Genomic DNA, 22,724 nt, shown 5'->3' on the forward strand with positions numbered 1-22,724 from the left:
TCACATCATGGCTTCCCAGAAGCCTTCATTCTTCACTTATATTCTAAAAGCCAGTCAAAGGGCAATGATGTACACTGGCAAATTAGGACTCCTTATGGGCACCCAGGAGCAAAAGGTTTATATTATTTCTTTCCTCCCCAACCACAGCCACTTACCTGGTCACCTGGAAATCCCGGAAAACCAATAATCCCTCTTGGACCAGGTGAGCCTGGGGGGCCTGGGGGCCCTGGAAGCCCTGGCTGCCCGGTTCTACCAGGCTCCCCTCTGTGAAATCCAGGTGGTCCGTGTCTTCCGGGCTCTCCTCTCCTCCCCTGTGTCCCAGGATCGCCTTTATCACCTGGAGGGGTTGCAAGTGGGACAAACCTCTTCTAGGAAATCCCCGGTGGGACAGTAGTTAGGCTGAGGGTTTGGGTCCTATGTTTAGGAGAAGGTTTTAGGGGGACCTAGTTCCTGCCCTAAGAGATGGTTTTGGGCTTCACTGACCTCACTGGGAAAGAAGCACCCATGAATTGACTCAGGGAGGAATGAAGCGACTCCAAGGGGGGAATAAGCCTGCACAGTCATCTGCTTGGTCACACACTCATCTTACAAATGAAGAAGAGCCGACCCAGCACAGTTAAAGAACATCTACCCCCAACAATTAGTTAAGGAGAGAGCCAAGACAAGAACCCTGGCCTCCTGCAGACTGAAGGCAGAGAATACAAATGTGGTGGTAAAGTCCTTGCCATATGCTGTTTCTGGGGAGCAGGAGCACGGGCATCAGGGTGCTTGTTAGAAAGGCAGAGTTGGGGCCTTCCCCAGCCCTGCTGATCCAGAATCTGCATTTTCACAAGAGCCCCAGCAGTTCATGGGCACACTGAAGTTGGAGAAGCATGGGTCAAAATGACCTGGGCAGTCAACACTGTGTTACTTATTTTAATACCAGTCACCACAAATGGGGGTACTGGAAAGCTGGAACTGGTATTAGAAGTATAATCTTTGGACTGACACCCTAATTTGGAATATCCAAATCTAGACCCATGTATGAACTTTAATTAAGTTCTGGCATGGAAAAGCAAAAGAAAAATGCAGCATGAGGTTAATCTGTGGATATCTGTATCTAAAGAAAGTGGCCTTCCTTTTCCCAAACAAATGCATGCTTGTTCGAATGATCTAGAGAGATCAACACATTGGATACAGTTAAAAAGAATGAGCATTTACTTACCTTCTTCTCCTGGGAATCCACCATCTCCTGGAGGTCCAGGTTCCCCTGTTTTCCCCTTTTGGGAAACGATAGCCATCTCTCCTTCATCTCCTGGGGGTCCTCTCGCTCCTTCAGATATTAAGTATGCAAGAGAAGAACAAACAGAAGCACCACACATGTGATTCTTCTGTTAAGACCCTTCAGGTCCAGTTTGCAAATCTACATTTCATTTCCTAAACCATATTTATGTTTATAGCTTGCACATTGCCAATGGAGTTCCTAAAGGAAGGGCCATATCTTTTTGCATTCCCCTTCCAATGTGTCCAGCAACAGGGTCTGGGCTATAGAGAATGATCAGTGAATGCTTGCTAAATTCAGCCAAATGGATCTCGGAGTCTTAGGTGAAAGCAGATGGGCTTGAAAGCTTCCAGATCTAAAATATGTCTCTTCATCCTATAAAACGTGAGCCACCCATCTCATATTTTCCAGTTCCCTGTCCTTCCCTTCCTAGCCACCCTCTATTATTTTCCTTATTAATTAAAAGATCACTTCTCCACCTAGAGAATTCTGAAAGGTAGGAAGATTACACGGTATTTCTACCCAATTTTGGTAAATACTGTCCAGTTGTAGAAGTGTCCTCAAATGGGCTCATACCAGTGTGGTGAGAGCCAATCACTAACAAGTGGAGAATTTTGTTAGCCAGTTGTTAAACAGCTCACAGCTTTAAAGCAACCACGGTGGGTATTTATACCACAGGAGCAAACACCAATCAGAGCATTTTTTTTTTTTTTAAGTTTTCATTTAAATTCCAGTTAGTTAACATATTATGTACTATCAGTTTTTTTATATCTGTTTTATTTTGGAAACCATAATAGCATAGCAAACATCACTTAATCTAAGCTAGCTAAGAGCGATTCTGATTCCTTGATTCTTTATTAAAACAAACAAACAAACAAACCCAAATAGGCTAGTAAAACAAAAATAAGAGTAGAATCAATTCACCAAGAAGTAAAAGTAATTTAATAGAAGGTTATTTACCCAGGAGGGTATAACCCAGGAGGGGTTATTTACCCAGAGTGCTTTAAGGACAAAACACTTCTCTCTCAAGTTGTCAAGCGTGCATTCTCTACACTGGAAATGAGATGTTACCTTCACTCACTGCGGCCTCCCGGCTAAGTGCTAGAAGTAAATATGTAACAGGGATGGACACAGAACATTTACACCAGTGGTCTTGAAATTTTTATTTTTTAATAGTAATGAAAACTGTTTTTGAGGATTTTATTTATTTGAAAACTTTATTTTTAAAAAAGATGTATTTATTAGTTATTTTAGAGAGAGAGAGAGAGCATGAGCAGGTGGGCAGGCAGAGGGAGAGGGAGAGAATCTCAAACAGGACCCCTCCCGCCTCCCACTGAGTGTAGAGCCCAACATGGGGCTCAGTCTCACCACCCTGAGATCATGACCTGAGCCAAAATCAAGAGTCGGATGCTCAACCAACTGAGCCACCCAGGTGCCCCCAAAACTCTTTCTTTAAGTACAGGTGGGGAAGTATAGCTCATGGCTCAGATGAGAGTGGATTTACTCTAGTTCAGAGGTCGGCAAATTACCACCTGAGAGCCAAATCCCCCTGTGGCCAGTTTACCTATAATCCGTGAGCTATGGTTTTTACACTTTTACATTTAGGGAATAAAACTCACAATGGGAACAATATTTTGTGACATGAGAAGATTAATTGAAATTCAAATGTCAGTATCCGTAAGGAAAATTCGATCGGAACACAAGTTATGTTAGCATGTTTCCGTGCTGTCTCTGGCTGATTTCATACTATAAAAGCTGAGCTGAGTGATTTCAACAGGGACCACAGGCCCTGTAATATTTATCATCTAGGCTTTTTACAAAAAGCAATATTTAAAAAAAAGAAAGAAAAAAAAAAAAAGATTGAAACAGAGTTTGGGGCCTTTTCCTGCTTCCTTCCTAACCAGTGAGGAGGTTCTTTTAAAGCCAATAGCCATATATCAAAGCACTTGATATTTTTTTTCTACTAATAGAGCAATTCATTTATCAGTTATATGCAGCAGGACTGAGAGGTAAGGAAAATGAATTTGGTTTAAAATTCTAAAACACCAGAAATCCCAAAGGAAGAGGAATCCAAGCTGCAGGACAGTTCCATGTACTTTTCAAAGACCATTTATATAGGTTCTGATCAAATACCAAAACCAAGATGTAGCATCACTGTGCTGTCAAGTGCATTTACCTTTGGCACCTTTCACCCCCTGGTCTCCAGGGAAGCCGGGCTGACCGTCCTCTCCTGGGTGCCCCTTACTGCCAGCACGTCCATCGGGGCCAGGCTTTCCTCTTTCCCCCGGAAAACCAGGGAAGCCAGGCAGCCCCTGGGATCCTGATGAAACGACAGCATGAATTTAGAGAAAGACATTTTTTTAAATTTTTTATTTTTTATAAACATATAATATATTTTTATCCCCAGGAAAGACATTTTTAAAGCTTGTACGCTTCCTAGATCTGTGGTCCTTGCCCCCTTCCATGGCCCTGTTTGTACTAAAGGTAAACAACGTCTACCAGGCCCACCTCGTGTAACCGCTGTGCTTGCAGACTCAGCTTTCCACCCCATAGGCCTGAAGTGGGAGCCTTTGTGTTTCTGAGTCCTGATCTCATCATGCTTGAAGAGGTCAGGAGCCAGGGATATGGAGCCAGGGATATGGGGACTCATCCAACGTGGAAGTACATTAGCCCTGACCCAACACCTGATCAGCTCTACCCAGTGTGTTGAGCAGAAGTATTTGTGGGTTCTGTGGGTTTAAAACCCCCCAACATTTTCCCATTTTACCTATACCAAAACATTGTGCCACGGGAAATAACAATATAGGGGATAAGATGAAGGGAGCGGTCACTAAGGGTAGGACAAAATCAGGCTGTTAGAACAGTAAATTTAATAGTATGATCATATGTAATAGTCTTCACCTGGCAGTGGATTTCAAGTTTATAAAACAGGGGTAAGTAATGGAAAAGTGCTACCTACCCTTTGGGCCTGGAAGACCAGGCAGTCCGTCATCCCCTGAGGGGCCTGGGATGCCTGGGGGTCCCAGGGGACCGTCTGCCCCTGGCCATCCCGGGACTCCAGGGAGGCCCTTCATTCCAGCTGGACCAGGAGGCCCCATGTCCCCTCGCTGTCCTTTCCAACCTGGGGCACCTGGGACAAACCACAAGGACAAAAATGTGTGAGACTGAACACCGGCTTCACACATGGGCAGGAAAAAAAAATTCACTGATAGCTTAAATTGTGTATCCGTGCCTATGAAACAATGTTTATCAGCTAAAACCACAGTGGCAACGCTCCGTCAGTCTCCGAACCTATTTTCCTGGCTGCTGTAAGAAGAAAGGCAGATTACTTGAATAAATATTTCCCAGTAGAGATACACAAATACTATAAAGAGCATTTTAAAAAATGGAAAACGGGAAGGGTGAAGAACAAAAATAGTATTTGTATTTACTCTCGAAACCAGTAGAAGAAAACTTTCCAGGTGTTCCCTGCAGCTCTGGCCAAGTGAACTTGGTCAGGCTGTTCACTGGAGAGGACTGCAGAAATCACAGCAACATCATCTGGTTTTTACTGGTGCTGGAAATAAGGCTGTAGAGGCGGGGTTTGCCTCAACCCCATTTTGATCCATTTTCCTGCCATTTTTGAATAAATGCAACAGGATATAAATAACAGGAGACAAACCAAATGGCGAAATGAAGATCACATTGGAAACAGCCCTCTAGTGCCTTGGGTTGAGATGTACTTCTTCTTGGGTTTCTCAGGCTCCTACACGTCTTGCTGGGTGCCCCCAAAATACAAGGTCCTGGCCACTCTTTACCTGGGCTAGTTCTCAAGGTTGTGTTTGCCACCCACAGCCTTGGCAGGTGATACAGCACCTATCCCAGCATAAAGAGCAGGCTGTGCTGCCTGCGGCTATAAAGCAGCAGCTCCCCAGGCTCGGGGCTCCTCTCAGATCCTGCAACCTGCTGCGTGTGCAATGCAACATCCGTCGAACCCCACTTCTGTGTCCCCATCAGACTAGGGCGACAAGGGGAAATGACCCAAACCACCGGGAAGTGCATGCCCCTTGCTGTCCTATGAACAGTAAAGTCCTTGTCTCTGCCCCAGGACTCTTGGTTCCACTGGTACGTAAAGGAGTAGCAGGTGAGTTTATTCCTCTGTAAGCAGAGTCGAGTCCCAGGCTCTTCACGGGTAGGCATGGCACAGGCTCTCACTCACCTGGATGGCCTGGAGCCCCTCGGAGTCCCGGCTGCCCTGGTAACCCTGGGGCACCTCCTTTGCAGGAACGAGCAGGTAGACCTGGGATTCCTGGAAACCCAGCACTTCCCTCTTTGCCTCTGGGGCCTTTAAGACCTGGGAATCCCGGCCTGCCAGCTGCCCCTGAAATGATACAAGGTATTCTTGACACTCATGGCATCAAACTAGGGAGTCAGCCGGCCATAGCAGGTGCACGCTTGCAATACCAGAAACAAGCCTTTCCATCCAGCTCAGGGCTCAAATGAGTAGAGCATCTCGAAGGATTTTCTTATCCCGGATGGTCGTGAGTTCCAAATGAATGGGAAAACCATGCATTACTAGGAGAGTTACTTGATACGGTTACACAGACAACGAAGAAGTTGCTTGGGCAAATTAAACACCGCGAGGTTCTTCTTGATTTTAATTAACCTCTCACATTGTGGCAGGCTTTATACCAAATCTCCACAGTACTTACACACCCAGTTCACAGTTTATGGATGTGTTTTTTGTAAGCCATTTCATCACTTGAACTCTTAAATTTCTATTTATTGGAAAGGCAGTGTCATTTCCAGAAAAGCAACAACAACAACAACAACAACACAATTCCCCTATCATCCATCCCATGCCCTACCCTAAAAATCTATTATTTTCCTTGTTTTCATTATACTTCTATTCATGCATTTATATTTTTAAAGTATAATCACAGTGTATCATTGTTGGATTATTTCACATTGCATATTAATCTGCAAATGTTTTCATTTTGTTATAATCTTTATAAATATAATTTTAGTTGAAAATAGCTGAATGGTATTTCACTGAGTGTGTGCATGTGTGTATTACTTAACTCTATTGTTCCCATTTGTTCATCTTTTGTGGATGATACAAGGGTATTTTCATAGTAATCTTTATCTTCTGCTGAGCACTTCCCTTAGATACATTGTCACAAGTGAGAGAGTAGGATTATTAAGTCAAAATTATTTTCACTGACTCAGAATGTATTCTCCTGCTACTTTCTGACTAATTAGGGTTTTGTATATGAACATTTTGACTTACCAACTACAGAGTAAGTCCCTTGGTGCCAGAGAAGGGGACTTAGTCCCCTGCCCTCCATTTTCCCTGTTGTATGATACTATTGTGGATACCTAGTAAATACTGGCTCGCCCATTGGTAGAAAAGAACCAGAAGAGTGTCTGTAACAAAGTCTGGTCTGGGGTCCACTCTTGGTCACCACAACCTAAGGGTCTGGACTGCTGGGACCCACGCAATTCTAATGTAATGAATCAAAATTCCTGAGACTGGGGCCCAAAAGATGATGATTTTAAGGACCGTGACCCAGGGTTACTGTTACTATTAAATACATTAAAGACTTCTACTGAGGGTCCGAAGAAATCCTTAGTGATTTTGGAAATAGATGCTATGGTCAGTGCCAGGACCATTTTCCCACCTTGCTTACCCACTACCCCTGCTGGAATGAAAGCCCCTCCACCCTGTCACCTGTCCAAATAACACAGTGTGCCTGCCAGGCCCAGCCCACACCACACCCAGCTTCCTTAAACACCACTGCTCCCGGCTCTGCCCTCTGGGCTCCCCTTCTTTTAGCCTGTCCTCCTTCAACCTGGCCTTGGCAGCAGGCAGGTGACCCAGTGCCTGTTCCTTGGGCGTTTACAGGGCTCACGTGTTCTCCTGAGTCTGAAGCAGGCAGACGTCCAGCAGCGGCTGAATCAAACTGAATGGATGAGCCACAGTGAGCTGCCCCGAATTTGAAAACCACCCATAAAATGCAAAGGCGATGCTACGGATACAGGTTCCTTGAAATGTGGCCAGTGCTCATTTATGATGAAGATGCTTAGGGGGAAATTCTGCATTCTAGATTTCTAAGGCTACATAGACTAAATAGTCTTCGGTGACCTGTTCCAGAGCTGAGCCAGCTTTATGGACCACAGGGACAGCACAGCCCTCATACCTTCAAAGCCTGGATGTCCTGGATCACCTCTGTGACCTTTGGACCCTGGCACTCCTGAAAGACCTCTCTTTCCTGGAGCACCTGGTTGGCCATAGGCAGTTTCTCCCATGACTCCTTTCTGACCACTTGCTCCACGAGAACCAGGGAAGCCTGGGGACCCAAGAAGGGAGGACCCCTTTTCACCTCCAAAACCCGGATCGCCCATGTCACCACGAAAACCTATCGAAAAAAAAATTGTTTAAATTGTTGGATGTACAAATATAGAACTAATACAAATGGAAGACTACTACTTTGACAAAAATGTATTTTTTAAAAATACGGGAGCATTAACTAAATTAAGAGTAATTGGGACGCCTGGGTGGCTCAGTTGGTTGGACGACTGCCTTCGGCTCGGGTCATGATCCTGGAGTTCCGGGATCGAGTCCCGCATCGGGGTCCCAGCTCTGTGGGGAGTCTGCTTCTCCCTCTGACCATCTCCTCGCTCATGCTCTCTCTCACTGTCATTCTCTCAAATAAATAAATAAATAAATCTTTAAAAAAAAAGATTGCTTTGCCATCTTTTGCAGGAAAATACATTGTGATTTTGTATTTCTTAGAAGCCAATGATGTTTCTCTCATTGTTTTCACTCACTGGCAATCTGTCTGGACTGAGCAGTTTCTACCAAATAGTAGACCACTGAGAGCCTGGAACTCACACTTCAGGTGGAAGGAGCCCTGAAAATTTACAAAGTTAGCAGAATCTGAAAGTTATTAAAACATAGCTAAGAGCTTAATGTTTCAAAAAAAAAAAAATTTCCCCCATTATGTAGGGATTCCTGAGCTGTCTGCTTACTATAGTCAATGAGTTTCAGAAGTAGAGACACATTCTTAAATGAAAAATGCTTATTCACCAGGTGGACCCGGTATTTCTGATAGTCCTGGCTTGCCACGCCGACCTTTTTGCCCATCGAAACACCTCAACCCCGGAGTGCCCCGGAGACCTGGAAATCCCTTTGGTCCTAAATAATAACAACAAAGCACAGGCTCAATAAAATGCAAATCAAATGAGAATGAAAATCAGGTGATCTAAAAAGAATCTGTGTTGTCTTGTTCAGAGTATTTCTACTTCATATAAGTAGATGTCACCTCGCCTGGTTTACATAATCATCTTAGGAATCATATGCTTCAAACAAGTGTTTCAAAGAGAGTACTTTTGTTAATGTGTTTTCTCCAAAGCCATACTGTAAAGGATTCTCCCTAAAAGCCTTTGAGACATGTACCACCACTCCGATGAATCTTTTGGTGTCTTCCCATGCTGTCTCAACAGAAATATTCGAGCACAGCCCCTCCTTGTAGGAGGAAAGAGATGGCAGCATGTAGTCTACCAAGAAACCATCAGGGTACAGGCCAAAATCTACTTCCCTACACCTTACTATATTGCCCTCCAACGAAGCATAGGCAAAAAGCACCTGCAAAAGGGATCGAGATTTTTTTTTTTTTCAAACATTCTTTGATTTTTAACTGGAAGTTCTCTCAGCTAAAATAACTTTAAAGGAGGTACAACTGGCAACTTAAAATCTGTGTGTTCACATCCCTTGAGGTTGGCAAAGCAGAACAGGATAAAACTTACAATCACTAAGTACATTATCAGTTTTCCTCCTGGAGCATAGGAAAAGAAAGAAGGTACAGTTTTAAAATACTCAAAGGGCAGATATTTCTACTGAAATGTGATCAAATCGAGGTAAATTTTGTTGCCTAGAGATTAAAAAAATAAAACAAAATACCCCACCTAGAGTATGCCCAAACCAGTAGACTTGAGCCCTAGTGTCTCTTACCACAGATGCTGTTTTCCCATAGTTCCTCAAAACCTGATGATTATTTTAGAACTCTTCTCACTAGTCACCAGATGGTTAACTATGGGCTCATCTATCTCACCAGTTCCTTTACCCTGGGGAATGTGTAAAACCGCCATTTCTCATTGATCCTACCTGGAGGTCCATCAATTCCTGGGGGTCCCGGCCTCCCAGGGTAGGTGATGTTACAAGAAATTGTATCGCCTGGAATGAAAAAACAAACAAAATGGCATTCACGCAACTGACAGCCCCATGTAAAGTGAATCTCAATGATAACTCGATCAGGATAATTCTTCATAGAGTATATGTGGATTGCAAGGGAAAAGAAGACTTCCAAGTATCCGTAGAGCATCTGAACTACTGTTATTTTGAATTTCTGAAAGGCGGGTCCTGAAATCTGAGCTTCAGCTGTCAGACAGTACGAATGTAAAGGGAATAAGGAAAATCCCAAGAAGTATCAGTTTTAATAACCCAAAAACGATATGTCTTGACGGGCCCAATGACACCCAAGACGATGGAATCGGAAGACCTGAGAAATGATGATGTAGGAGCGACACTGAACAGTGAGCTCGGAGGACTGGCGTGTGGTTCGGGTGAGGGAGGCCTGTGTAGATGAGCACCCTCGGTGAGATACTAACGCCAGCTGACATTTCCTGAGGGCCTGCCATGGATCTGGGCCTTCACATGTATCGTCTCTTGGTTTTGTTAATGACTCTGCACGGTGGTCACTCCCATCCCCCCACTTTCGCTGGTGAAGACAGGAAGATGCCTAAGCGTGTGCCTCTCGGTTCCCTCTCCCTTTGAAATGGAATGTTTCTCTTTTATAATGGAATGAATGCATGACAATGTACTGCTCCATATGCCCTCAAATCAGAAATGTATCAACTGAATAAAATTAATGTTAGATTTTGAAGGATCCAGAACCATAATCTTAAGCCTTATTGAGGACCAAATTATTGCCAATGTCGTCAAAGCGAGAACCAATGATACCATCTCATTCTAACACTTCACAATTAATAATGTAGCCTGAGGCATATGTGCATATTACAGAGGAAAAAAAATATCTTAAATAAACCTTTCTCCAGACTTTTCAAAAGTTTTCAGTTCTAATACCGCAAGTCACTTTACTGTTTTAAATTCAGATAACTGTCAAATATATTTGAAATCCATTCTTTTTTTTTCCTGCCTAGAATGCTTACACATGGGTTTTCCAGGACAATGATGCATTTTTAAAATGAAACACTAGTGGTTTTTTATTAATATACCCTGCGCTGTCTCAAGAGAGAGTAAACAAATAGATATTTTGAATATGTATGTAAATGTAATACCAATTGCATGAGTTGGTATTGAGAAATGAATGAAAGGCAACTTTGGTATGTCAGACAAATACAGCAACAAAGACATTTTAGTATTTTAAGAATTTGTTTTAATTATTGATTGTGCTGTAATGCCTTTGTTAGACAACATTCAAAGTTTGAACAGCAGCTAGAAGGGATATTATGTAGTGGTTCTAGCCATAGCTATAATGACTTTTCCTAGAAGAGAGGATCACTTTAGCTTCCACTATTTCCCTTGCCATTCTGTAACACGTAACATTCAAAATTACCTTTCTGACCCTTCAAGCCTTCGAGGCCCCTCTCACCGGGGCGGCCTGGAGCTCCTGGTGGCCCTCTCTCTCCTGGTGGGCCGGGAAATCCCAGACCTGGTTGTCCTCTAGGTCCTGCTCTGCCCGCGGGACCTGGGGGTCCAGGAAACCCTTTATCACCTGGGAGTGCGTCTTCATGATCCCCCTGGGAATGTTTGCATCATGAGTCAGTTAACAACTTTGCTAGTCCATGCGTTCAAAGCAGTCATTGTCATAAGCTACAGAAACACATAGAAAAACCTCACAATTCCAGGACACTCAACAGCAATTGTAATTTTAAATGAGTAACTCAGACTCTTGTTCAGAGATAACATAAATATTTACAAACACTTATAGGCTATGGGGGGGAATTAAGCCTCAATTACAGAAAGCCATGTGTGTGTTATGTGTTAAATATGTTTGAGAAATTTTATGTGGGAACAACTCTCTGATATCAAAACAAGAAGATAGAGAAACATGTAGTTAGAGGGAGGTCAAAAGCTTATAAAATGAACAAGTAAGTTCTTATGTGTTTGAAATTGTGGTCCTGTATTCTGAGGAGAAGGCACAGCGATAGACTCCACCGTCCTTCACATCTGCACGCGAAGGACTTACAAACACTTTCTGTTCCTGCTTAAGAATTTGGCCTTTGGTTAACTGTCTAGTTTTGTTCCTCTGGCAACTCCATAAAAACAGGATGTCCAGTATATCACAAGGCAGCATTGCTTATGGTAAAATCAATCCCCAGCTGCCAAATTTGCATCTGGTCTGGAAAACTTGAAAGATCTTTGTGGAACCCTTGTTTGGGCTTCCTTGAATGATGGTTCCTGGAACCGGCAAGTTCCCCATGGGGTCCCTGCACAATGTGCTCCTATGGAGAAGGAGCCTCTCCAGCCATGGCTGCCACCACGTCTGCCTCAGAGCTCATCTCATTCACGCCAATGGAATGAACAGTTTCCAGAACTTTCACCTACAAGGAAGGCCTGATGTTCTCAATGCCAGGCAGCATGTCTGGTGGAAATAGCATATGCGTTGACAAAAGACAGACTCAGGTTTTCACTCCTGTTTAGCTCACTTGATAGGTAGATGACCTGGAATAACATACCCTTAGCCTCCATTTCCGATGGTAAAATCTGAAAACAAATTGCTCTTCAGAAGATTGATGATACGCATGAAACACCTAGCTCGGCTCCTGTGACATTACCCCAAGATGTTTTAAGTTCCTAAGCACTGGATCATGTCTCAGAGACTTTTCTTATGGCCTCTGTTACCTCCACATGGTTTCCACCCAAAACGTGCTTGAAAAATGCAGAAATATTTGTCAGTGGGATTTCCCTTCAGCCAATATGTCAAAATTCAGGGGATTTGCACTAGTTGACCCTCTCTTGTTTGCCACTTCCCCTCATGTGCCTCTTCACTTGGGGACAGAACCAAAGGTCATTATCAAGACCTATGTTCTATTCTCTACCCTCCAGAGTTTACTGAACAGGCCTGCGGTGGCTGGGGGCTTTGTAGATGTGAGGGCCCCGGAAACAGATGCACATCATTAGAATGATGCAAAAACCAAAGACAGGACAGGAAGTCTTCCCATGACTAAACCGCCACTCGGGATTTCAGACCATCTGCTCTTTAGACCATCTGATTCAGACCACACCTTTGACAAAAATCAACTTTTTGTGACAGTCACAGAAGGCAACTCTGATTTACGGCACATTGACACTTGACTACATTATAGTTTTAAATTGAGAAGGGGGAAACAGACGTTTTGTGGCCATATAAGAAAATGAAATTCAATAGCCAAAGAAGAATTATACATACCGGAGGGCCTGGATCCCCCCTTTGTCCAGGAAGTCCATCCCCACCATGTTGTCCCTGCTGTCCTGGAAATCCTGGGAGCCCATCAGGACCTCTTTCTCCTTTCTGCCCTGGGAACAAAGGCGAAAAGGCATTCAGACCCTTCTCAGCAGTGGGTGAAGTAGAAGGAAACACAGGACAAGCATAAAAATAATGACCTTGCCTCTGTGTGGGCTGGTAGAGACTTGGAGTATCTCAGTTGACTGACTAAAGTCACATAAGGACAACCATGCAAAAGGGAGAGAGGAGAGTGACAGTTGCCAAACCCGCCGACCTTCTTACTTGGAAAGCACTCCTTTCTTCATTCTGCCAGGGAGGCTGTGTGTGGAGGCACCAACCACAAGAGCATCTGCCCCTGCTTGCACAGCACTGAACGTGGTGCCCCATCCCCTGGCAAGGGTGAATGGGGGAGCAGTCCATGGTGGTATACTACCCTGAGGCTAGCCCAGTTTTTCCTAAATGTTTTTTTTTTTTTTTTTTTATTTAACAAACTGGAGCTGAGAAGGTAGGGCCCTACTTCTTTTTATGAGAATTTGGAGATTCTGGCTGGAAAGGCAGCAGACCCACAGCCTAGGAAACTAGTCTTGGGAAGAAATGCAGTTGGTGCAATGAAGGATGCAAGATGTAGGAAGAATCTCCTGGATCCAGCCATCCCAGTACAAGCCCTACCTCCAATACTTCAAATTTTGTTTAGGTGAGTCAATAAATTACTTTTTTCTCTAAAACAACTTCAAGCTGGGTATCTGTCATGAACAAAGCAGCCTTGATTAGTACAGGATGCTATAATGCACTGGATAAACAGTAGGCAAGTCAAAGGTGGTCTTTTGTCAAACCCAGAGCCACAATAATGAGAACTCAAATATGTTTTTTTTTAATGTTTTCAAATAAGGGATAGGGGAATTGAGGCTCAACATTATCACAAGAAATGTGAGGGGCAAGGAATATTTTTTTAAACAATCTCAACAGCCCTGTATCTTGTCATAGAATTGATCTGTGGTCAGAAGAGAAATGAATGCAAAAGGATGGTTCCCATTCCATTCATAAAATGGAAGGGAGCTATGTGATTGACTAGGCTCACCTTTCACTCTTGATACAACCGCATCACCCTTTTCTCCTTTGCTGCCAGGTGGTCCTGAAACACCATGTTTTCCCTTGGTGAAAAATAAGAGGAACAAATCATTTTAATTTTGATGGATCAAAAGATAGTCACGTATATCTAATCTCTCTCTTGTTTCTTTCTAAATAAACTGTTCTAGATTCTGGTTTGGTACTCTCAGTGTCATTCTCTTTCTTGCCTTCCAAGGTGGGTCCTACCTTACAAAGCTGAGGCTCTTGACCCGCATTTAAAAACTTGTGGAATCTGGATAAGTTCTGTACCAGATTCAACAGAAATGTGTATCAATATCAATGTCCTGGTTTGGGCAATATACTAAGGTTATGTATGCTATCATGGGGAAGCTGGATGAAGGGTCTACAGGAACTTTCTTTCTCTGCATGATGTTGCAAACTTCTTGAGTCATAAAACAAAACTTATCTCAAAATAAAAATTCATAAAAAATTTTTTAACTATCTTGGGCATTTTAATGTAGATTGAAGAGGAAGGTGATGGGTAGGTTAACCACAAGAGCTGCCACTAAAGTTGAAGGCAGAGGCTTAGGGACAAGTGTGTGATATTGAAGAGAAATTGATAAGGAAGAGGGGGTAAAACAAGAACCTTCATTATAGCTGATATATTTCCTCCATGTAGCAAGTAAACAACTAATTTTGGCCAATGCGCTCAATCACCTTTTTACCTCAACATTGCTCTGAAACTCGACTATTGGGTCATGGTTTTGTAAGTGTTATGTTATCATTGAACATTAATCTGTGTCAAAAATCTGGAGACCTACCACCAGTATAAAATTGGCCAAGCACCACAGTAAATACAGTTGCAGGAACACTATACAGAGCTTAAGGTTACTTATCCTGTGATCTTGAAAATAAAGAAACATAGACAAGAATTTAGAAGGAGGTGAAAATGACTGAGCAAACCCATCTTCTCTCACACAGATGCCTTTTCTTATTCTCATACAATCTAACAACATGTTCATACAGGCTTAATTACCTTCTCAACTGGCACTTTATAAGCAGTTGGCTACTAAGAGAAGAAGGTACCAATAGAGATGAGCATAACAGCAGTATTAAGCAGTAAGAATAAAGAAGAAGCCAAAACTATATGCAACAGGCTTAAAAACACAAATGGCAAAAATGTGTGGGAGCCATTTAATGTAGAGAAAAAACATGTCCAAACCCATTCGAAACCCCTAGGATCTTCACTGTAATACTACTTCCTGTGTAACAATGTTTATCAGACATGAGAAAAGTGGGTGGAACAAATTTCTGAATAGAAATGGTTAGATTAGACAGGAAAGGAACTTTAGAAATTATAAAGTGCTAATATGAGTTGAATGTTGCTTACTTCTTACTTTTCCTGTATAAGCTAAGTTTTAAGTAACAAATGGACAGGGCCAAAGTATATAAGGCACAGTACTCAGTCCACATTATAACAATAACGTCCTTCTGATGGATAAACTATCAACGCGTAAAACCATTCATTGAGCATGTGAACCAGTTCCTCTCCAGAAGGACAAATGCCAATGGAGTGCTTAATAAATAAGACATTGGTCCCCTTGGAGCATGAGCAGTTTCTTAGTCAACACATTGGAGACTTAGAATGTACTATCAATTACTCTAATGCTCTGCAGATAGAGAATTTTAAGCACTAGATCCAGATCATAGACTTAGTTGAGCTAGAAAAAAAAAAAAAAAAAAAAAGCCCGCACTCATTCTGGATTTCACTAAAGAGCTATTTACCAAGAATCTAAAATGCCAGGCATTACTTAGAGTATCAAGGACACAACAGTTAACAGCAGACCGTCTTGCCTTCATGTGCTTAGATCTTAGTGAAACAAATGTTGAATTTAAGAGATTTTCGGGCCAAAGTTTCCCAGAAGCTTTGGGATCAAGAGCTACTTGTCACTGTTCTAAGATCTGAGATCACTAAATCCATGTGTTAATACAACCACAAAATCTCAGCAACAACAAAAGAATCGCTCTCTGCCAAGCATGTACTGGTTGCTTAAAACATGGTCTAGATTAGGGACTTCAGCCACAGAGGCCTGGAGGGACTGTGCCTACCACGGGAAGCAGATAGATGGACCAAGTGGGGACATGAGCACCCTACCCTGCTCCCACAGGCATGGCCATCTCTCAGCTCCTGGCAACTGTAGGAATGCACTGACCCTGTGTTAATGAACTCCCAGTTTCTCAAGGGCAGCAATAAGTCTTATTAATAATATAAAAACAAACACCATGAAGACAAACCCAACATGCCAGGAGGTCAGATTTGGCACATGTCAGTTGTGACCTTTGGTTTGCTCTGCAGTTCATTGGGGCAGTGACCCTCTTTGTTCCCTGGTGCATATACCTTAGAGTCCTCAAAATACTTGAATCCTTAACAATAAACCTGTAAGACAGGTGTCATTATATCCATTTTATAAATGAGGCCCTAAAGCTCAGTAAGACTATAGAGCTCACCAATGTCATAATTGGGATGTGGAGGTGGGTCCATGTACCCTTAAGCCCCCATGCTTTGCACTACAGCATCTTAGTGGGAAACCCCCATCCTCAGACTACAGTGATAAACACAAGCTTTGGTTTAACCACAGAAAAAAATTGCAAAGAACCTAAACCTACTTTTCTTTTTTCTACTCTACTACCCATCCGTGGCTGCTGAGGCCAGGGACAGCGGCTGAGAGAGAACAGGTCTGGGGAGGTGAGAGTACCCATGGTTACCTGTGGCTTCCCTGGGTTCTTTCCTTCTGTTCATTCTTCTCCCACCACCACTTTTCCTTTCATAATGCCCCACGCTACGGACCTACCACCTCACAATGACCACCCTGTGATGAATTTAAAAACAGAGAACTCTTATGGATGGAGTCAGTCACAGAAAAATGACGTCAGAAACAGAAGCTGTCCAAAGAGGCGAACCCTAGACCAACTGAATTACAGAGCTCAGTCAGGGCAATGCTGGATGAACTAGCCATTCACACTCAAGGATGTTAGCCCTGAAGAGTAACTCCAGAGGAAGCCACAAAAATATTTTAGAGCCAGTATAACCTTCATTAAGAAGCTTAAGTACCAACGTAAAAATAATGACTCTGTGAAAATGTTGAATTTTAAAAGCCGGCCATGAAAGGCAGAGTACTTAACAGCTGCAGCCATGTCCATTCAACACACATGCATTACGGAATTCACTTCTGGCTGAGTCGACTTTAAACCAGCGGGCTTTGCAAGGGTGTCAGCGGTGGGACAGGGACAATTGTCACCCTCACTTAAGGCTCTCAGACTGGAGCCTTATTTTCATGGCGTTTCCTGGGGAAAATGGAAAAGAGCACGTTGGGCCTGGTGGTTAGGCCCCCAGGTCATCCCAGCATGAAGGCTCTTCAGTAAAGACAGGACAGGTGGGCTGTGTCTAGCCTCTAGAGGAGTGCCTTATGGGGCAGTGACTTTGTTCTGAAGAGCCAAGTAGCTGAAAGTTTGTTCCTCCAGTCAAGTCACTTGTATTGGTCAGCAGATGTGAACCATTTCAAAATAGATCCATCTACTCTGTGACTCGAACTATCATGTAAACCCTGACAAAGCCAATGTTTGTATCTCAAGCTTGGACCTCTCATGTGAATCCCTTACTTGAATACCATCTTAATACCTCCTTAACACCTTTCCTCGTCTAGCAGGCATCTCAAATTTAAGATGTTGCCAATAATGCTTCTTCCCTTCCCCGTTCCACACCTATGCCTCACACTGTCCTCCCCATTGGGCCTCAGCCTTTACTTTTCTCCTAATATCCCATGTCCAGCCTCCAAGTCCACCTATTAGCACTGTCCTCAAAACATCTTGAGAATCTGACGATTTCCCATCATACTCAGCACCAACATATTAATCCACCACATTTTACCAAATTACTGTAATCACCACACAGCTCATCTGCCTACTTCATCCCCTGTCCCCTGTGATCTGTTCTTACCAGAGCTATCAGAGTGAACCATATGAAGCTAATGGTAGATTATGTCTCTCTTAAAACTCTCCACTGGCTAAAAGCTAAAAGCTCAAATCCAACTTACCTACCAAACTCTATGTTCTGCAGCCCCTACTAACCTCTAGCCACTTCCTTGACTCCATCTCCTCTAGCTCTGGCTCTCAAGTCACACTAGATGGTGACGGCCTTTATCATCATCGGCCATATGCACTCATCTGTTACATGCTCCGTGTTCAACCCAACTCCTGGAGTCCCCAGGAGGGCAGAAACTGTGTTCTGCTCCTTACTGCATCCCCAGCACCTAGAACAGCACCTGGAACATAGTAGGTGCTCGATAAATATTAGTTTGATGCATGAATGAATGAATACAGTTCACTTTGGGGTCATTAATATAGGTATAGGTTCAATACATAAAATATATATCACACTATACATCAGAAAGAGGTACAGTTGAATTTTATCTCTATCTAGTCTCTTTCAACTAGAAAAATTGTTACTGGTAAAAGCTACTCACTGGTGGTCCCGGAGGTCCTTCTGCACCAGGAGGGCCTGGGTGACCTTTCTCTCCAAGCCACCCAGGGAGCCCCAAGTCTCCCTTACTACCCTGCCTCCCAGGAAGCCCCGGAGGGCCAGGTGGGCCCATGGGACCAGGCTCACAGGCACAGAGCCCCGCGTCTCCTAGACAGAGGATAAAAGGCAGCTTTGTCATATTTCCTGCATAAAATCCCCAAAAGCTTTTACTTAATAAAACCAATAATGAAAATAAGAACAAGAAGGTCTGATAATGTGTGACATGGGGGCATGGGGCACTGTGCTGGGGTGGCTAGGCATGGTCTGTGTGGGGGTAGATATGTCATTTCTAGACAGAGAGGGTGTTTGGAGTCTTAAGAAACCCATCCTGACAGATTCTAAGGGAAAAGTTGATACCCAATTCTACTAAAGAAACTTTAAAAACAAGTGATCTTATTTAAGTGTGAAAGTCTTTTATTCAGTTCCTACTGAAGAAACAGAAAAGAAAAATGGGTTGGAGCATAAACTCTAAACAAATAAACAAAATAATATGTGAGAAGGATTACTGACTATATTGTGTATTACAACTGATAATTTACAATGCATTTCCTAATCATTGGCACTTTTGGTCTAAAAGAAATGCCTTTACGATAGTTGAACCCAGCTGTGTTTATGGTCTCATACTCACCTATCCCAGATGATAAAAAACAAAAAACAAAAAACCAAAAAAACCCAAAAAACATGAAACAACTTTTGGGGAGAAGAAACACGAAGCCAGAGGCATTTTGTGAGTCTGGGAAATATGGACCCACAGGAAGAAAAGGAAATAAAAGATCCAGACTATCCTATCTCTCCTTTTTTAAGGAATAAAACGGATTTCATGAAAAAAAGATCACTCTGGAGCAAATTTCACAGCTAGGGAAGTGTGTCCCTTAGACTCTCAGACAGAAAGACTTGACTTCTGGTAAGTTTTAATCAGCTCATAAGCTCCTAATGAAGAGGAGTGCTCACAGGGGTAAATAAGGCATATAACACATTGAAGTGAAATGTCCCATTGCCCTCTTCATAAATGCCCCCATTCCCCCTCATACTGCTGTCTTCTGGAAATCCTACCTTTGATGCATACTTGCCTTTTTCTCCTTTTGAGCCTCTTCTTCCTGGAGGACCCATTTTGCCTTTTATTCCTTGTGGTCCAGGGTGCCCAACACTACAATATATAACTTTATAGGGGTAGGGGGGGCAAGAGAATCACACAGTTTCTGTGAATGTCTTCTACAGAACAAGTGGGAGTGTCTCTTGCTCTCTATCTTCCCCTCAAACCCATATTTCTTCCATTCCTTTCCCATGACTCTTTCTCTCTGACAGAAGAACATTATATATACCAATCAACCATATAAATGTCCCAGCGTGTTGCTGCTACCATAGTCACCGATAAAGCCTTCCTATTCTCAACCCCAACTTAGTGGGTTGAAGAGCAAGGCAATGGAAAACAAAACAAACAAACAAAACAACTGTATGGCAAGGATCTTTTCCCCCTCCAATGATGAATAATTACCAAATTAAAGAAAGCATGACACATAGCCCATAAAAGCATAAATCCAGAGACATATGATTAAAGGTGACATGAAACACAAACAATAAATTCCTTATTCTTCCCAAATCCCAGTAAAATAGCAAACAGTACAGGGATATGATAAAAATGTGTAAGCCTGCAGGGGGGAAAAAAAAAAGGAAATAAAACAACAGCAAAAAAGTGTGAGAGAACCTAACAGACCCTGAAAAGTTGAGTTCTAAGCAGGCTGTGCGGAAAGGCAACAAAAAGCACAGTCTATGTGAGAAATCTCTCCCAGACTTCAGGAATTGTTTTTTTGTTTGTTTGGTTGGTTGGTTGGGTTTTTTTGTTTGTTTGTTTTTTGAAAGAGAGAGAAAGAGAGCTTGTGCATGGGAGCAGAAGAGGGAGGGGCGGAGAAAACGGGAGAGAGAGAATCTTCAGCAGGACTCACACTCAGCACAGAGCCTGGTGTGGGGCTTGATCTCACAACCCTGAGATCATGACCTGAGCTGAAATCATGAGTTGGATGTTTAACTGACTGAACCACCCAGGTGCCCCATGAATTAGTACCTTGAAATGGAACAACAGTGATGCCTCGATCAGAATGACTGGTTAAAGAAACAGTTCAATCCTAAGATCTTCTTCTCAAAAATTATAGCAGTAACTATGACCCTTCAGAACTGGAGATAACAGACAATGTAGCAAGAAGAAAGCTTTCAAGTAAACTCGATTATTTAAAAAGCAGATGAAAGAAAGCATTTCATCCCGAGAACATGAACAGACAGCTACAAGAGAAAAACATTAAAACAATAGCAACAATAAAACACTTAGAAGTAAAAAAAAAAAGTATTATGAAAGCAGAAATCAAAAAATCCTGGAGCAGAGTTGTAAGATGGAGTTGGGGAAGTCTACCATAAATTGCTACAGAAAAAAAACAAAGGTGAAGAAGAATAAAGACGAGAGGAAAGAGTCCTGTAGGGTAGATTCTCTAACAGGCAAATATATAGAGTCAAGAAAGAGAAAATGGCAGAGGGTGTTTGGTAGGGAGACAGTATCCTCAGAGAAACACTTCAAGAAATTTACCTAAAAATGGAGGACTTGTGTTGGCTTGAGCCTACCCACTGAGTGCCTACCAATGAATGCACATGTGCCCACACAGAAGCAAGTCATTGTGAAATGTAAGGTCATTAAGAAAAAAAGAAGAAAGAAAAATTTCTATAAGCTTTTAGAGCAGAGCTTCAGAGCTTTTAAGAATTGGGGGGGGGGGTCCCTCCTCAGCAGGTGGTCTGTGCGTCTCCCTCTCTCTCCGCCCCAGCTCAGTTGTGCTCTCTCTCTCTCTCAAATAAATAAGTCAATATTTTAAAAAAAACTGCAACCTGACCTAATCTGAAAAAGCTCCAGGAGAGGTTTATTCAGAGATAATACTGATAAAATATTTAATGAGTTAGAAGGAAAGTTATACAATTTATACAATTCTAGACAGTTTGGGGTTGAATTAGCAGTAAGTTATATTGAAAACCAAGCAAACACACAAAGAAAACAAGACATTAGCAAAATGTTTTGCAAAAAGTAATAATGTGTATTTTTATATGGCTGAACTAGTGAATAGATTTTATGTAGCCACTCAGTGTAAGTAATGAATATTTAATCAAAATTAAGATAATAACTAAATTGAATGGGTTTTAGGAGTGGAAAATGTTCATATGTGCAGTGCGGAGAGACTGAAAAGGAGCTAATTTCACCTTCTATGGAGGGAAGTCTAAAGATAAGGCTCAAACTCATGAATGAAAAAATAGTGGGGCATCGGGGTGCCTCTGTCAGTTAAGTGACTGACTCTTGATTTGGACTCAGGACATGATCTCAGGGTCATGAGACTGAGCCCCACACCAGGCTCCGTGCTGCCGTGGGACCTGCTTAGGATTCTCTCTCTACTTCTGCACCCACCCTCCTCCCCTACCGCCCCTGCCTACTCACGTCTCTCTCTCTTTAAAGCAAAATTAAGGAATAGCAATACAGTACATTGAGGGTCACTAGAAAGGCAAATAACAGAAAATCCCACTAATTGTATGAAAAGAATTTCCCCTGGGAAGGAAGGAATAGGAGAAGGTTGCCCGGGATGGCAGGTCTTCATAACAGGCTTCATAGAACGGTTTGACTCTCAAGCCAAGTCCATCTGTAACTCTGATAAAAATTAAAACTACACTTAAGAAATAAAAACCGTATTCACTTATGTAATTCCATAATTCAGACTTAAATTCCCAAAAAAATATCTTCATATCCTGTAGCTGATGTGATATCCAACATCAGTCTACTTTTTTTGTATTATTAATAATAATAATACTAGCTTGACTCAGAAACAATAGAAAAATTTAGAAAAAACTTAGAAAGTCACATCTTCTGCATGAAGCTGCAAATATCACATGCAACATAAATGCCAATGTATGCAAAGGGGGAGCACTTTACCGTCTGATCCCGGAGGGCCCTGCAGCCCTGGGGCTCCAGGCAACCCCGGTGGTCCTGGCTTCCCTGGCTTTCCTGGACTGAAATCAGCTCTCCCAGGGGTACCTGCTGCCCCTGGAAATCCCGGATGACCAGGAAACCCTCTTGGCCCAGGGGGTCCCATCATGCCTGCAGGAGAAATCGAGAATGAAAAACACATACATCTCCCAGAGTAAACTTGTGTTTAGAAGAAATGAAAATCAGTACATTCTTCCTTAGGCTGTAAATATTTTCAAAGAAAAAAAATGTACTTCAAAATGGACTTAATATCCCAGCCTCAACTTCTTTGAAATAAGCAAATGGAAACAGGTTTGTGGAATCAGATTTGCTTATTTT

The 22,724-nt window shown here is 42.6% G+C and overlaps 1 protein-coding gene across 9 annotated transcripts in view; it reads right to left on the bottom strand.

Annotated features, from left to right (window-relative positions):
* Window positions 1-22,724, bottom strand: part of COL4A4 (collagen type IV alpha 4 chain) — a 124,075-nt gene that overhangs the window by 39,169 nt on the left and 62,182 nt on the right. For all 9 annotated transcript variants that reach the window (XR_009403044.1, XM_059393614.1, XM_059393612.1 and 6 more), the window contains 14 exons: window positions 22,353-22,517; window positions 19,468-19,557; window positions 18,342-18,505; window positions 13,829-13,901; window positions 12,715-12,821; window positions 10,879-11,062; window positions 9,408-9,476; window positions 8,331-8,438; window positions 7,441-7,659; window positions 5,460-5,621; window positions 4,221-4,391; window positions 3,438-3,581; window positions 1,205-1,312; window positions 156-337 (listed from right to left, as the gene is read on the bottom strand). Coding sequence is in view for 8 of the 9 variants with exons in the window: in XM_059393614.1 (XP_059249597.1) it covers window positions 156-337; window positions 1,205-1,312; window positions 3,438-3,581; window positions 4,221-4,391; window positions 5,460-5,621; window positions 7,441-7,659; window positions 8,331-8,438; window positions 9,408-9,476; window positions 10,879-11,062; window positions 12,715-12,821; window positions 13,829-13,901; window positions 18,342-18,505; window positions 19,468-19,557; window positions 22,353-22,517 (1,946 nt within the window). In the remaining variant the exon portion in view is untranslated. The remainder of the gene's footprint in view (window positions 1-155; window positions 338-1,204; window positions 1,313-3,437; window positions 3,582-4,220; window positions 4,392-5,459; window positions 5,622-7,440; window positions 7,660-8,330; window positions 8,439-9,407; window positions 9,477-10,878; window positions 11,063-12,714; window positions 12,822-13,828; window positions 13,902-18,341; window positions 18,506-19,467; window positions 19,558-22,352; window positions 22,518-22,724) is intronic.

Source organism: Mustela nigripes, chromosome 3 (genome assembly GCF_022355385.1).
Source record: "Mustela nigripes isolate SB6536 chromosome 3, MUSNIG.SB6536, whole genome shotgun sequence".
NCBI lineage: Eukaryota > Metazoa > Chordata > Mammalia > Carnivora > Mustelidae > Mustela > Mustela nigripes.